General features: G+C 44.0%; 1 protein-coding gene across 2 annotated transcripts in view; it reads left to right on the top strand.

Moving 5' to 3' along the window:
* The first annotated feature begins 1,006 nt into the window (after positions 1-1,006).
* Positions 1,007-12,536, top strand: part of DYNC1LI2 (dynein cytoplasmic 1 light intermediate chain 2) — a 28,725-nt gene continuing 17,195 nt past the window's right edge. The window contains exons 1-4 of one of the 2 annotated variants that reach the window (XM_056360724.1): positions 1,007-1,284; positions 2,049-2,122; positions 2,523-2,639; positions 8,781-9,011. In XM_056360724.1, the coding sequence (XP_056216699.1) occupies positions 1,190-1,284; positions 2,049-2,122; positions 2,523-2,639; positions 8,781-9,011 (517 nt within the window). In that variant the 5' untranslated portion in view covers positions 1,007-1,189. The remainder of the gene's footprint in view (positions 1,285-2,048; positions 2,123-2,522; positions 2,640-8,780; positions 9,012-12,536) is intronic. The other variant, XM_056360726.1, reaches the window with a different exon arrangement.

Here is a 12,536-nt window from a genome sequence, read left to right as displayed (position 1 = left end):
ACGTGTATTAGTAATCCATATGATTCTGTTCTAAATATATTTCAAGTGGAGAAAATACGTAAGGTGTCAATCTTTACTTGACATCAAGTCAGAATATCACAATACTGACTGTTTACCTAATCCTATGTATAATTTAGGTCAGAAAGGACCTCTGATGTCCATAAGCTCATGTTCTCCGAGCGGAGCTAATTTCCAAGTTAGTCAAGTTGCTTAATGCCAACTTCTGAAAATGTTCAGGGATGAAACTCCCCCAGCCTCTTTGGGCAACCTCTTGTGGTGCTTCAGCTGCTCTCGTAATGCAGGTTGCCAAAAAGAGACATCATTAAAGCATTCTTGTATAATCCAAAGAGGGAAGAGTCATGGCCTAGAAGCAAGCGGAAACCTGATGTGTGAATTTGTGCAAGTCAGTTATATCTTTTTCTCTTTTGATTGACTGTACAAGCTCGATACATCTTACTCGTATTCTTGTGTAACGCTTCAGAATCCACATGTAACAGGCATTATACAAATGTAATTGCGTAAGAATAATTAATGTTTTTAGGCAGCTTAAGCTACCCAGCGTGATCTTTTGCACTTTGAAAAGCTGAACTGACGGACAAATCGCAAAAGAAAGGACGTTTACAAAAAAACTTGGGACTTGCGTTGTGGTTCTGTTAGAAGAACAGGAATTATTGGCGGCATGTAAGACCTCGGGTGGGAAGCGGAGCTTGCTTTAGTAGGGAATAACCCGTAGCGGGCAACCTCACCGAAAAGCAGGCGTTCGTTCCGCGGCGGCGCTCCGCGCAGCGCTGGCGGGGCTGCCAGCCGGGGCAGCAGCAGCGCCGTGCCGCCCGCTCGCTGCCGCCGGAGCGGGGCCGGGGCCGGGGCCGGGGCCGGGCAGCGCCCCGCTGCTCGCAGCGCCCAGGGCGGGGAGCGCAGCGGCCGACACCAGGGGGCGCCGGCGGGGGCGGCCCCACCCGCGGTGGGAGGCACCGCCCAGGGCGGGGGGCGCTGCCGGGGCTGCCCGGGTACCGCCTGATCGGAAAGCGGCGCGTCCGCGGCGGCGGGGGGCGGCGAGGGGCGGCGGGCGGCGGCAGGGCGCGGCGGGGCCGGCGGCGCGGGGCGGCGAGGCCGCCGAGCCGGGGCGAGGGAGGAGCGGGGTCCTCGGCGGGCCCGGGTGAGGTCACTCTTTGTGGCTGCAGTTGGCAAGATGGCGCCGGTGCTGGTGGAGAAGAAGCTGCTGGGGCCGGACGGGCCCGGCGGTGCCGAGCTCCCCAGCGAGGAGGAGGAGGGGCAGAACCTCTGGTGAGCGGCCGCGCCGGGCGGAGCCCCCCTGGCCGCGGCACCCGGGCGGCGGCGAGCGGCTGCTGCGGGGCGTCGGGCGCCTGTCACGGCGGGGGTCTCCCTGCGCCGCCAGCCGCCCCGGCGCTCCTGCGGCGGGCCCGGGCCCCGCACCGGGCCGGGGTAGCGGTGGGCGTCGGCGGGGCCGCGCTCGGGCCCCGGTGACAGCAGCGGCGGGCGGCGCCGCGGCGTGTCCCTGCCCGCGGCGGGGCCGGCTGCCTGGCGGCCGGGGGGAAACGCGGGCCTGCCCGGCCCGGGGGGCGTGCGGGGGCCGGCAGTGCTGCGAGGGCGCGGGAGAGCAGATGTGGGGCGCCCCAGAGGGTGGGCTGCAGCGCTTGGTTTGCCGTCGCTTATCTCAGAGAACGCTTTTAAAAACATCGCGGCAGGGGAAATGGTGAAGTACAGTAATGGTTTGTGGCAGGGTTAGTCATCAGCGGAGAAGTGGTGCTTCCCAGTAACGTGACCTCTTCCCAGGGAGAAGCACAGGGAATGGTACCGCACGTGTTTGGGAATTACCGGGCCTTTCCTCAAAAAGGCGGCGTGCCCTTGGCCTTCCACAGTGAACTTAAAGATCTACCCGTAGCATCATAGCTAGTTTGTAAACAGAAGGTTGTAGCTGGGCTGGCCCGTGCAGATGTGCTGAGCTCATGGGTGCTGTCAGCCGGGCCGCGCCTGGGCTGTGCGTGTGCGGGGCCGCCCGGCCACAGCGATGGATGCTCTTTTCCTAGGTCCTCCATACTGAGCGAAGTTTCTACCCGGTCAAGATCTAAATTGCCGTCAGGCAAGAATATTCTGGTTTTTGGTAAGTAACATATGCAAGCAGCTGGGTGGTTGGTGGTTTATTTTTCTTTTTTAGGAGCAAAGAGTGTTTAAAACAACGATGTGCACAAACTGACGTATCAGTATTAGGTTATGTTATACGATCTACAGTATTATTGTCTTCAGGCTGATAGATTTACTTTCTTTTTGGTTTGTGCTGTTAGATTTATAATGTATATTTAAACAAATGGAATGTAATAGAGAATAATTAAGTGCATCATTCTCATAAGCCCTTGGGTTTAGCTGGAAGAAAACAAATAAATATGGTCTAAAAAAATGTAGGAGGTACTTCTCATTGCTTAAATGTGCTTTGAAAAATCTTTTCTACAAAGTTAAAATTAATTCTGAAAGTCTCTCTTTTTTCTGTAAAAACTTACTGGCAGGTGATGATGGTTCAGGTAAAACCACACTTATGGCTAAAATACAGGGAGCAGAGCATGGCAAGAAAGGAAGAGGGCTGGAATACTTGTATCTAAATATTCACGATGAAGACAGGGATGGTAAGTTCATTTTATATGTAATCTCTTTACTGTAATTAAGTAACCAACATGCTTTTTTAATAACTGTGGTTTTGTCAGTGTGCTTTGGATTACGCCCAAGTAGCTTGCTCCAGTGTTGTTCCGTATATTTTAGAGGCTATATCAATTTCTTAGAAGTGAAATGTATTTTGCGTTCAGTGTACATTCTCTCTCTTGCCCTTCTTACAGCTTGACCTGTGTATGAGAAAAAGTACATTTGAGCGGCTGTCAGGATCCATTTACTTTTAGGGTAGATACATTTGCTGACGGTGTATTGCTGGCAGATACGTTGTCATTTGGTGTGACTGCTTGAGAGCCATAAAAGTAAATGATACATCCGTGAGAATTTAATTTGCGGTATGGATTTCTAGGTGTGGGGTCTTAGGGGGGGCTGTGCGTGGAATTTTGGTTAACTGTATCTGAGGTGTTTTGTTAGAATTGGATGAGCAAAGAACAGAACTTAAAGTCAGCATTACTATTTCCTTTTTGCAAGTTGGAGCTTGTCTCTTTGCCCTTGTCTTTTTCTTTGTTGCTGTTGATGATTGCTCTTCTCTACTGTATGGGAGAGGGATGATGACAGGAGACTGTTTAAAAGCAGGTCTAATGATCGGAATACTCTGGTTTTTAGGATAGGGACAGGAAGAGATGAGGAGTGAGTTCGTTATGCTTGCTCCTAAATCTGCCTCTGCTTGTCTCATTTTGCATAAACTGCTGGACCTCTTTGTGTTAGTTTCCGTCTTCACAAATAAGAAGACTGTCATTCCCCATTTTTTACTTATTTCTGAGTTTTGTGTTCAGAATGGGGAAGCAGTGGTGGTGGTTCATCTGTGTTCCTGTAAACGAATGAACTAGGAAGGTCTTATAATGGTATTTTGGAAATGGAAATGTACTGAAGGCTTGCACGAGTGATTAAGTACCATATGTGACTGGTTGTTATGGAGATGGGTCCTGTGCACACATGGTAGTAAACTGTCTTTGGATACTAAGTTAGGTGCAGTCAAAAGATGAGTACATTGCCTGTGTCCTCAGTGGCCACCTAATCTTGCAGTACCTAAAAATTTGTTGTGCTGTAATTTTAAGTGCTGAGCCATTCTTGGCTTCTTGAGGTTCTTGGTGTGAGTTCTTTCTCACCATGCACGGTCTTCTTCAGTACTGCATAAATACTTCAGGGGAAGAAAAACCCTATGATTAGCAGTGTGAAGACAGCCTGCGACATCAGGCTTCTTGCAACATCAAAGGAGATGGCGTTACAAGCAGAAAAATGTTCGGTGTGCTATTTTCCCTGGTTCTATCTATCAAGCCTTAAGTATGTCCCTGCTTTGGAAATATTTTGGGGCTGGTCCTGCGAATCTGGAAGTGGTAAGTATTTGAGGTGATTAGAAGAAGCCTGTCATAAGAACCTAGGCAGCGCTGGCAGGAGAAAAAGAGACCTTTTTGCCTACCAGGCTCAGCTGTGGAATTCAGGTCTTCATGCATCCCTTAATGGATGTGTTAGGATCTAATAATACACGCCTCTTTCCTTTCTGTCTCATTAGTGTCATCAGCAAGCAAAATAAATAGCAAAGTGGGTCAGGACCTCCCAGCAGGCAGAGATAACACTCTTCCTTCTCTAGGACAGGTTTGAGTTTGTTTCTTTAAACTCTGTGTGCTTTAGATGTGTGTATGCTCAGATACAGATTTGGGAACAAAGCCTTTATAGTTGACCCACAGTTCTTGGAAGCCATAAAGAAGCTCCAGATGGGCATTTGGGAGCTTATGATCACATGTTCATTTTTGAAGGTATCTGCTTTTCATTACACCCCAGCCTATTCAGGACCAGCAAACCACAAGGATTTCCAGGGGCCTCAAATCAGCAGTGGTAACTGAAACTCTGTAGCAGAGTGAGAAGATCTTTTCAACTTCTTTCCCAGGTGCTAGAAGATTTCTTTGCTCTCTTTGCCTTTTTCCTCTTCATTTCGGAAAAGTTTATTCCTTCCAGGAGAAGTATTTTGGTCATAGTGCCAAGTCATTATCTGCCTCCCACCTCCCTTCAAAAATCTTAAGGAAAATGGTTTTATGTTGCTTCTTATCCCATTTCGCCCCTCCCCTTCCTCCTTAAGGGATATTTGAATCTGGCCTCTCCTACATATTAAGTAGAATGACTCTAGATAGCTACATGCATATCTTAGTTTACAGTTACTTCTGTTTTTTCCCCTAAAGATTAGGTCACTGGTTAAATTATTCTTTTTTTTTTTTTTTTTTTTTGTAGGGAAGTTAAAGAAATGCATAGAAAGCATCTCTTTTTTTGAAGGACCCCTGCGGCTAATACAGGTGCCCACTAACTTTTTGGTTTTCACTGTCATCTGCTTGTTTCTTGGCAGTGGCTGGTACCTAGCTTGGATGGCAAGATACAAATCACCATTGCATTGGTAATTATGTAGCGTGCAGTACATTGGTCCCTAGATCTTGGGACAGCTTAGGTCTGCTACTGAATCCCTGCCTGAAAAATCTCCTTCCTAGGGTACTATCCCAAATTCTGCCTAGGTTTAGGTGTTTTTTCAAGAAGAGGTTTGGGGATGCCTGAGAAGCAATCCTGAGAGAGAGAGCGCGTTCTCCTAGATCATTAGCCTTGGGTACAGTATCCTTGGAGCATATGGTGGCTTCTGCATATGTAACACCGTAGTTCATCTGGATGAAAGTACTTATAGCACTAGCTGTAAAGTTAACTCACTATATTAAACGACCTTGGAGCTCAGGCCCGAGAGCCCTCTGTTAGTGGGGTTTCTCAGGGAGTGTGGACAGTTTTAATTTTTTGCTTGCCTTTGTGATGAGCAGATGTTTTGTGTCTGTGCTGGTTAGTCTGCTTTTGAGAGCTGAGAATCTTAATTTGTAGGAGGTAGAAGAGAGGCTCTGCATAAGTTTCTTAAAGGGTACATGTTTCTGGAGTAGCTTTCAGAGTCTCTGGCAGTGGTGGTGCAGAGGGAACAAGCCAATGAGACAAACTGCATGGACTGGTTTTGTAGTGGTACTGTATGGGTTAGCTGGCAATTATAGAGACCACAGAGAACTTTCAGCTGAACTGCCTCACATTACAGATGCAGTACAGTTGTCCTGACTCTGCCAAATGTGCCAGCGAAGAAGAGCCAGTCTGTTGTTGTGTTTTTACTTGTAACAGAATCAAGCAGTCTTGGTTTTGTGCCTCAGGTTTGGACTGGCCCCAGTCATATCATATGCATATTCCAGTTGAACTGGTTATTCCAGGTTGAGCCAAGTGCTGCTGGTACACTGGTTTCTAATGGGAAAATTGTCTTTTTGTTAATATCTTTAAAGTACTTCTCTTGAAAAATATTTTCCCCGGTTTTCCTTCTCTTCACAGCTTGGACAAGGGATATCTAATTACCTCTGATACCTTTTGAATAGATGCAGGAGATGTAGTTGCAGTTCGTGGAATCAACCATCTGCAGTAACATCCATCAAAGCTGGAAAACCTTTTTTCATGGCTAAAGAGATAAGGAAATATTGACGGGATTTAGAAATGTAGTTTTATCAGATACTGTAATAGTCTTTAGTAAGTAGCACCTGCTTGTCCAACAGGCTGTTGTAATTGTTTGCTCTGTTTTGGTGTCTCATGTCATAGCCACTACGAAAGGCCCAGTTAACATTCATGTCATATGACTAATGAGGAGCTTGGCATGGTGCTGACAAAGTTGAATTTGCCATCAAGTCCTTGCCAAATTGTGAACAGCCAGTACTGTATTTTTTAAGCGTGTTTTATATTTGTAGCAAATGTAAATCACGAGCCATACCTCTTTACTGTAAGAAAGGAGCAAACCCTTTAATTTTCATACAATGTTATCTTTTTTTAGAAGTATATTTTAATGTGAGTGCTAGACTTCCACTGTTGCTAGCAGATTCATTTCATTTGAGTGATAGTTCCAACTGCATTCTAGTTCCACCTCTATTCTGGTTTCAGTCTGTATTCTAGATGTTAAGCAGAAACAAAATCCTTAAGTAGGACAAAGGTTTTCAGCAAACAAAACCTTTGTAACTTCTACATACTGGCTTAAAAAGATGACTTGGAAGGAGTGAATTAGGATATTTATTATTTTTTGTTACTTGCTAAGGTGTAAAATTCTTTTCTGCAATCAAAGCACTCACCCAGGAGAATCTATGAAACTGCTGCTGAGAGTTCTAAACTTTCATAGATTATAGATAGACTTAAGTTAGGTTTTTAACTTTCATATTTTCTTCAAAGAGAAACTTGTGCATAGACAGGGTATTATAATGTCTGTTAGTGACCTTAACTCGTAGAACGCTCACAGGGTTTTTATTCACTGGTAGATTTCTGCTTTTGGGAATGTACAAAGGATGTTTCTGGAATGCAGGGAATAAGGGTGCAGCATAGATGTTTCATTTACTGTTGTGTAATAGTAAACGTGTAAATGTGTTCACATTACATTGTGTTTTTCCAAACTTTTACCAGACTTTCCGTGTCCTTAGAGGCCTTCTGAACGCTTTAGATTTTACATCTAGTGCTGTAAGAATCCTGTGTGCTATCAGTGAGGCGGTTTCCTGAAGTGGGGAGAAGGGAGGGCAGAAACAATTGACAAATATGCAAAGATGCATTTCTTACATAAAGAATTATTGTAACTTTGCTGCAAAGGATAGATCTGAGAAGCTAAAAGCGTAACTGTTGGCCTATTTGTGTGGTGACTGATGTTTGAATGTCTTCTGACAGCCTAACAGTACTTAAGTAGGAGCGTAAGAAATGCTAAGTGAAGACTGCCCACGTATAGCATCTTGATGTAATCTGTCAGTAACTTGGCTGTTCGGTAATTTTATCCAGGACCAGATTAGAAGGGATACTTTCTTCTCCTTCCAACTTCCCTGGTCAAGTTTGTGCCTTTTTCTAGAGCCAGTTTTTTGGATTCTTCCCTAGAGTAAAGTTACAATAGCCACAGCAACTGGATTTATTTTGTGAAGTTAAAAGATTTGGAGCACGGGGCAGGGAAACATAGTGAGGCAGAGTAATTACGAAGCTCAGTAGCCGTTTTGTAAATCTGGACTCCGCAGGGATTGGTTTGCTGATCCATGTACTTCAGAATTCATGTACCTTGTCTGTAATACCTATGGAGAGCCACAGTTCCCTCTGGACAGCTGTAGTAGAATAGGGAATACTTTAGAAGAGGTACTGGGAAGACTCTGGAAGATAGAAACAAATGGAGTTGTTCCTTTTCAGGAAGAAGTTCTGAGGATAATGTAATTATTTTCTTTTTAATAATTTTTTTGGGGTGGGAGGGACAGAGTTGGTTGTTCAGAGTACCTGATACATGATTCCTGGATGATGCTCCATTTTCAGTTTCTTCGATTCTTGTCGAAGTTCACGTTTGGGGTAAAACTCATGCCAGCTGTCTGTCCCAGCTGATTTCCCCCCTCCTGCCTCGCATTTCAACAAAAAATGTCCAGTTGCTATCAGAACACTGGCGGGGAGGGGTGTGTGTGTGGAGAGAAACACAAAAACTACAATACCAAATCATTTGTCCAGTACTCATTCTGTAAGGAGTCTGCAAGTAGGAGCCAACGTTAAATCAGTGTGAATTAAGAGCAGGTAGCACAGCTTTAAAGTTTGTTAGGTTGTAGGTCTTATCCTGTGTTTGCTCCTCCTACTCCTGTGCTAGAAACCTAAGCTGCTTATTGCTTGTATCTTGTTTGCAGCTTATTTCTGTTGTGAGATGTCTTTAGTATTTTAAACCAGCTTATGTGTCTGAGGGACACTCGGACTTCCCTGCTGGACTCAGCTGTAACCCCCCTCTTTTGAATTTGGTGTTACATATGTGCCACGTGTATTCTGCAAATTTAGGATTGTGCAGTATCTAAAAACTGTTGTGTCAGCCTTCCTTAGTAAAAGCCAAAGAACAGAAATTACTTGTTTAAAATGATAAGATTCTGAACCAAGAAAAAAACCCTGTGAAATGAGTCATGTAGGGATTTACACACGCACCTGCCTTAAAAATAAACAGGCGAGATCTCCTGGTGGTTGAGCTTTGGTCTTCCGTTTGACACGAACGTACTCATCTGTTTACTTGTAGACTTGCAAAGCAAAAAGTTGGCATCTCTTGAGTTACAACTACCTTTTCCTTTCAGATCATACTCGCTGTAATGTTTGGATTCTGGATGGAGACTTATACCATAAAGGGCTATTGAAGTTTGCAGTTTCTGCAGAATCCCTGCAAGACACCATTGTAGTCTTTGTTGCAGATATGTCTAGACCTTGGACTGTTATGGAGTCTTTACAGAAATGGGCCAGTGTCTTGCAAGAACATATTGATAAGATGAAAATTCCTCCAGAAGAGATGAGAGACATGGAACAGAAGTGTAAGTCTTTGTGCATCCATATTTATTTTTTTTTTCTTCCATAGCTCTTGCAACCTTGTTTTGTAATAATGTATTTCTTCAGATTAGTGTTTTGAGAATGGATTGGATAAGAATTACTTAGAAGTTGTAACTACAACTCTGATTCAAATAGACTCCATTAGGCTTTAAAACAACTCTTCCAGTTTTGCTGTGCTAACAAAACATCAGGTGAATTAATGGTCTAAATCCCTTGTAATACTGATATTTTTATAGTTTGATTTTTTAAAAGGCGAATTTAAAAAAAAAAAATTAATCACATTTTAAAAAATAATGACAAAGTGAGCTGTCTGCTTTGCTGTGGTATCTAAGCCAGGTCTCGTTCTCGTACTGTGTTTGTCTTAACAGCAGGTCCTGTTTTTTGCCCCTGTTTTTCACGGGGCTTAGACTGTGATCCTGGTACATCTTAATTGTCTCTACTACAGCCGTTCCTACCCTGTGACTTTAGCAATGTTGTCTAAATTAACCTTCTTTCCTGGCATATCTATGGCAGGAAAGAATCTGGCACTGGCAAGCAGTCATTGCTGCAGTATTGTTTCCTGCAGCTGCTTTTCTTTCTGAAAATAGTTTTTAATGTTTCTTGAGAGTTTTTTCTGTTTTCGTATTGAATGACTCCAAAATAAATTCCTCCAGTGGAGAAGACCCTAGCAACATATATTCTTTTTCAGCTGAAGTGTAGATTCAGCCTGATGCTGGCTGGTTGCTGCTTTTGTTCAGGGCTGGTGGCTGGCTGTGCTGGAGTGTTAAAACCTTGCACATACTGTCTAGTAGCTTCCTTGGATTCACCTTAGGGAGCAGCGGAGTCAGTTTGGCCTATGAACATCCAGACGTATTTGTATAGCTGATAATCCTTTCTGAATGTTAAGTATTACTTTCCCAAAAGGCTTATACCTACAGCCTACTAGCTAGAATTTAAACTTAATGTTTGAAGGCACCTGGGTTTGATCACCAGGTTATATTAAAAAAAACCCAAACCACCTAGAATCTGACAGTTTTTAAGAGAAAAAGCATTCTTTTATGTATGTGAGATTTTTCTGGGAGATGGAAGGGCAGCTGTAGTCTCAAAATACAGCAGGTAACCCAATTTACACTTTTCTGAGACACAGCAGGTTTTATGGCAATCCAAATAAACGCGGAGTTCGTGCACTTGCATTTTACTTTTGAAAAGAGAAGTGTTTTCAGCCTTCACTAAGAGTGTATTATATACATTATATATATATGTAATGTGGAGGAGCCTGTTACAGCTATGGCAAAGCTTTAGCACCGTGTTTGGGAACTTGGAAGACATTCCAATAGTATTGTCTCAAAAGATTTCAAAATTAAAGTATTGTAGAAATTCCTAGTTTCTCTAGTGCTGTAGTAAGAGTGGAGGGAAAAGGAAGACTTGAGCCGCCCAGCCTGCAGGGCTCAGCTGCCATCCCACGGCTGAGCGGTGAAATTCGGGCCAGTATCAGCGTGCAGGTACAGCAGGGAGGGGCCCTCATGTCTCCACTCCCGAACTTCCATCATGCTCCTTTTCTGTCATTGTGTAGGACACTTGTGTCACAGCATCACAAAACGGTCAGGGTTGGAAGGCACCTCTGGAGATCATCTAGCCCAACCCCCTGCTAAAGCAGGGTCACCTACAGCGGGCTGCACAGAGTCGTGTCCAGGTGGGTTTTGAATGTCTCCAGAGAAGGAGACCCCACAGCCTCGCTGGGCAGCCTGTGCCAGGGCTCTGTCACCCTCAGGGTAAAGAAGTTCTTCCTCACGTTCAGCTGGAACTTCCCGTGGTGCAGTTTGTCACCCCTTGTCCTGTCGCTGGGCACCACTGAAAAGAACCTGGCCCCATTCTCTTGACACTCACCCTGAAGATACATGTATGCATTGATTAGATCCCCTCTCAGTCCTTTCTCCAGGCTAAACAGGCTCAGCTCTCCCAGCCTTTCCTCATAGGGCGATATTCCAGGCCCCTAATCATCTTCATAATATCCTCTTTGTGTAATAATAATCTTTGTGTCATCTCAGATGCCTGTCTTCTGAGTTCTTGTAGACTGCCCCTAAGCCCAGGTCGGTGCTCAAAACTTTGACCACCGTAGCTTGTAATTCTCTTAACAGCAAATCGTGCTAAAAGAAATTCCTGTTATAAGTGTGGCTATATTACTGTAACTGCTTAGGCAATATAAAGTACATGTGCTTGTATAATGCCTTGTGGCTACAGTCCATCAATAAAGCTACACCAACAAAGTTTTTCTTTCGAAAATCCTGCTGCGTATGCTTCTGGAGATAAGCTGCCACTTAGAAAACTAGGAATCACTGTGTTGCAATAGCCTGGATTGAAAAAACTGGGATAATAAAGCACATATGCAAACCAGGCAGTCAAAACGTAGAAGCAGGGTGCAGAGTGAAGAGAAGTGTGAAATTCATTCCAGTAAAGCCCTGCTGCAACATAATGCCACATGAATGTATACGATGCTTGACTTCAGCTTGCAGAACCATATTCCCCTACGCACCCTTCTAGATAACAGCTGGCCAAGCTGGATGTCCGCAGTGCTCTCCCTAGCTATTACACTCAGTACCAGTAACCAGTAGTTCTTGTTGACCCTGGGGAAACATTTTCTAGTATTATCCCTTTAGCATCTATTGACAGTGGTCCTACCTTATTCTTTCTTCATTACCAAGTTCTTAACAGTTTCCAGAAATCCTTTTGCTAGCTCGCCATTCTTAATGGAATTGAATATTGGAACTTGGAAAGTCTTTGCTTTCAAGGCTTTTGTGGCCTTTCTCCACCCAACGTTTTGTCTTGTGTTTGCTATTTGAGATACTGATTCTTGGCTGTGCTGGGTGGATGCCGCTAGGCTCCATCTGGTATTGAGCAGCTTTCCTTGCCTTTTGTTAAAGAGCTTCCAGAACAGGAGGCAGGACACACATAAGGAAGCAACAGGCTGCCTTGAAAGAAACTGAATTATTTAGAGTATACCAAGGGCATTATTTGTTTGTACTTGGTCCTATCGCTTGAGCTGCTCTGGAAGTTCCTTGCTAAAAGCTTGGCTAGTGTGGATTCAAATAAGTTATGTCAGTTCAAATACTCTAATTTAATTCAGGCTCAAATATGATAAAGTATTATTTAAATAATAACATTTGAATAATTATTTTGGGGAAGATCTGAATTCTGCCTCCCCGTTTATGACAGCAGAGCAGGAAAGAAGACTGCCAAGAGTCAAGAAATGCAGAAAGGAGGTATATTGGTAAAGTGGTTATATTAATGTCCTCTGTAGCGTTGGAAGCTAAAGGCTTGAAACACAGTAACATTTTTTCTGAAAAGTTTTAGTAGTGTCCTATTTCAAGCTGAATTAGTTTCACGTTCTCAGCTGCTTTTTTTTTTTTTTTTTAAAATTTGTTTGACATACAGCTCAAAGAATTCTTAAGATAAGAGGTAAAAGAAACACTTACTTTGCCCAGACAACTTTTTTGTAGAAATTCTTTTCACGAGACTAAAATTTACGATCA

This window comes from Falco biarmicus, chromosome 15 (genome assembly GCF_023638135.1).
Source record: "Falco biarmicus isolate bFalBia1 chromosome 15, bFalBia1.pri, whole genome shotgun sequence".
NCBI classification, from domain to species: Eukaryota; Metazoa; Chordata; class Aves; order Falconiformes; family Falconidae; genus Falco; species Falco biarmicus.
The sequence above is the reverse complement of the archived record's forward strand: the minus strand, read 5'-3'. Positions and strand labels throughout refer to the sequence as shown.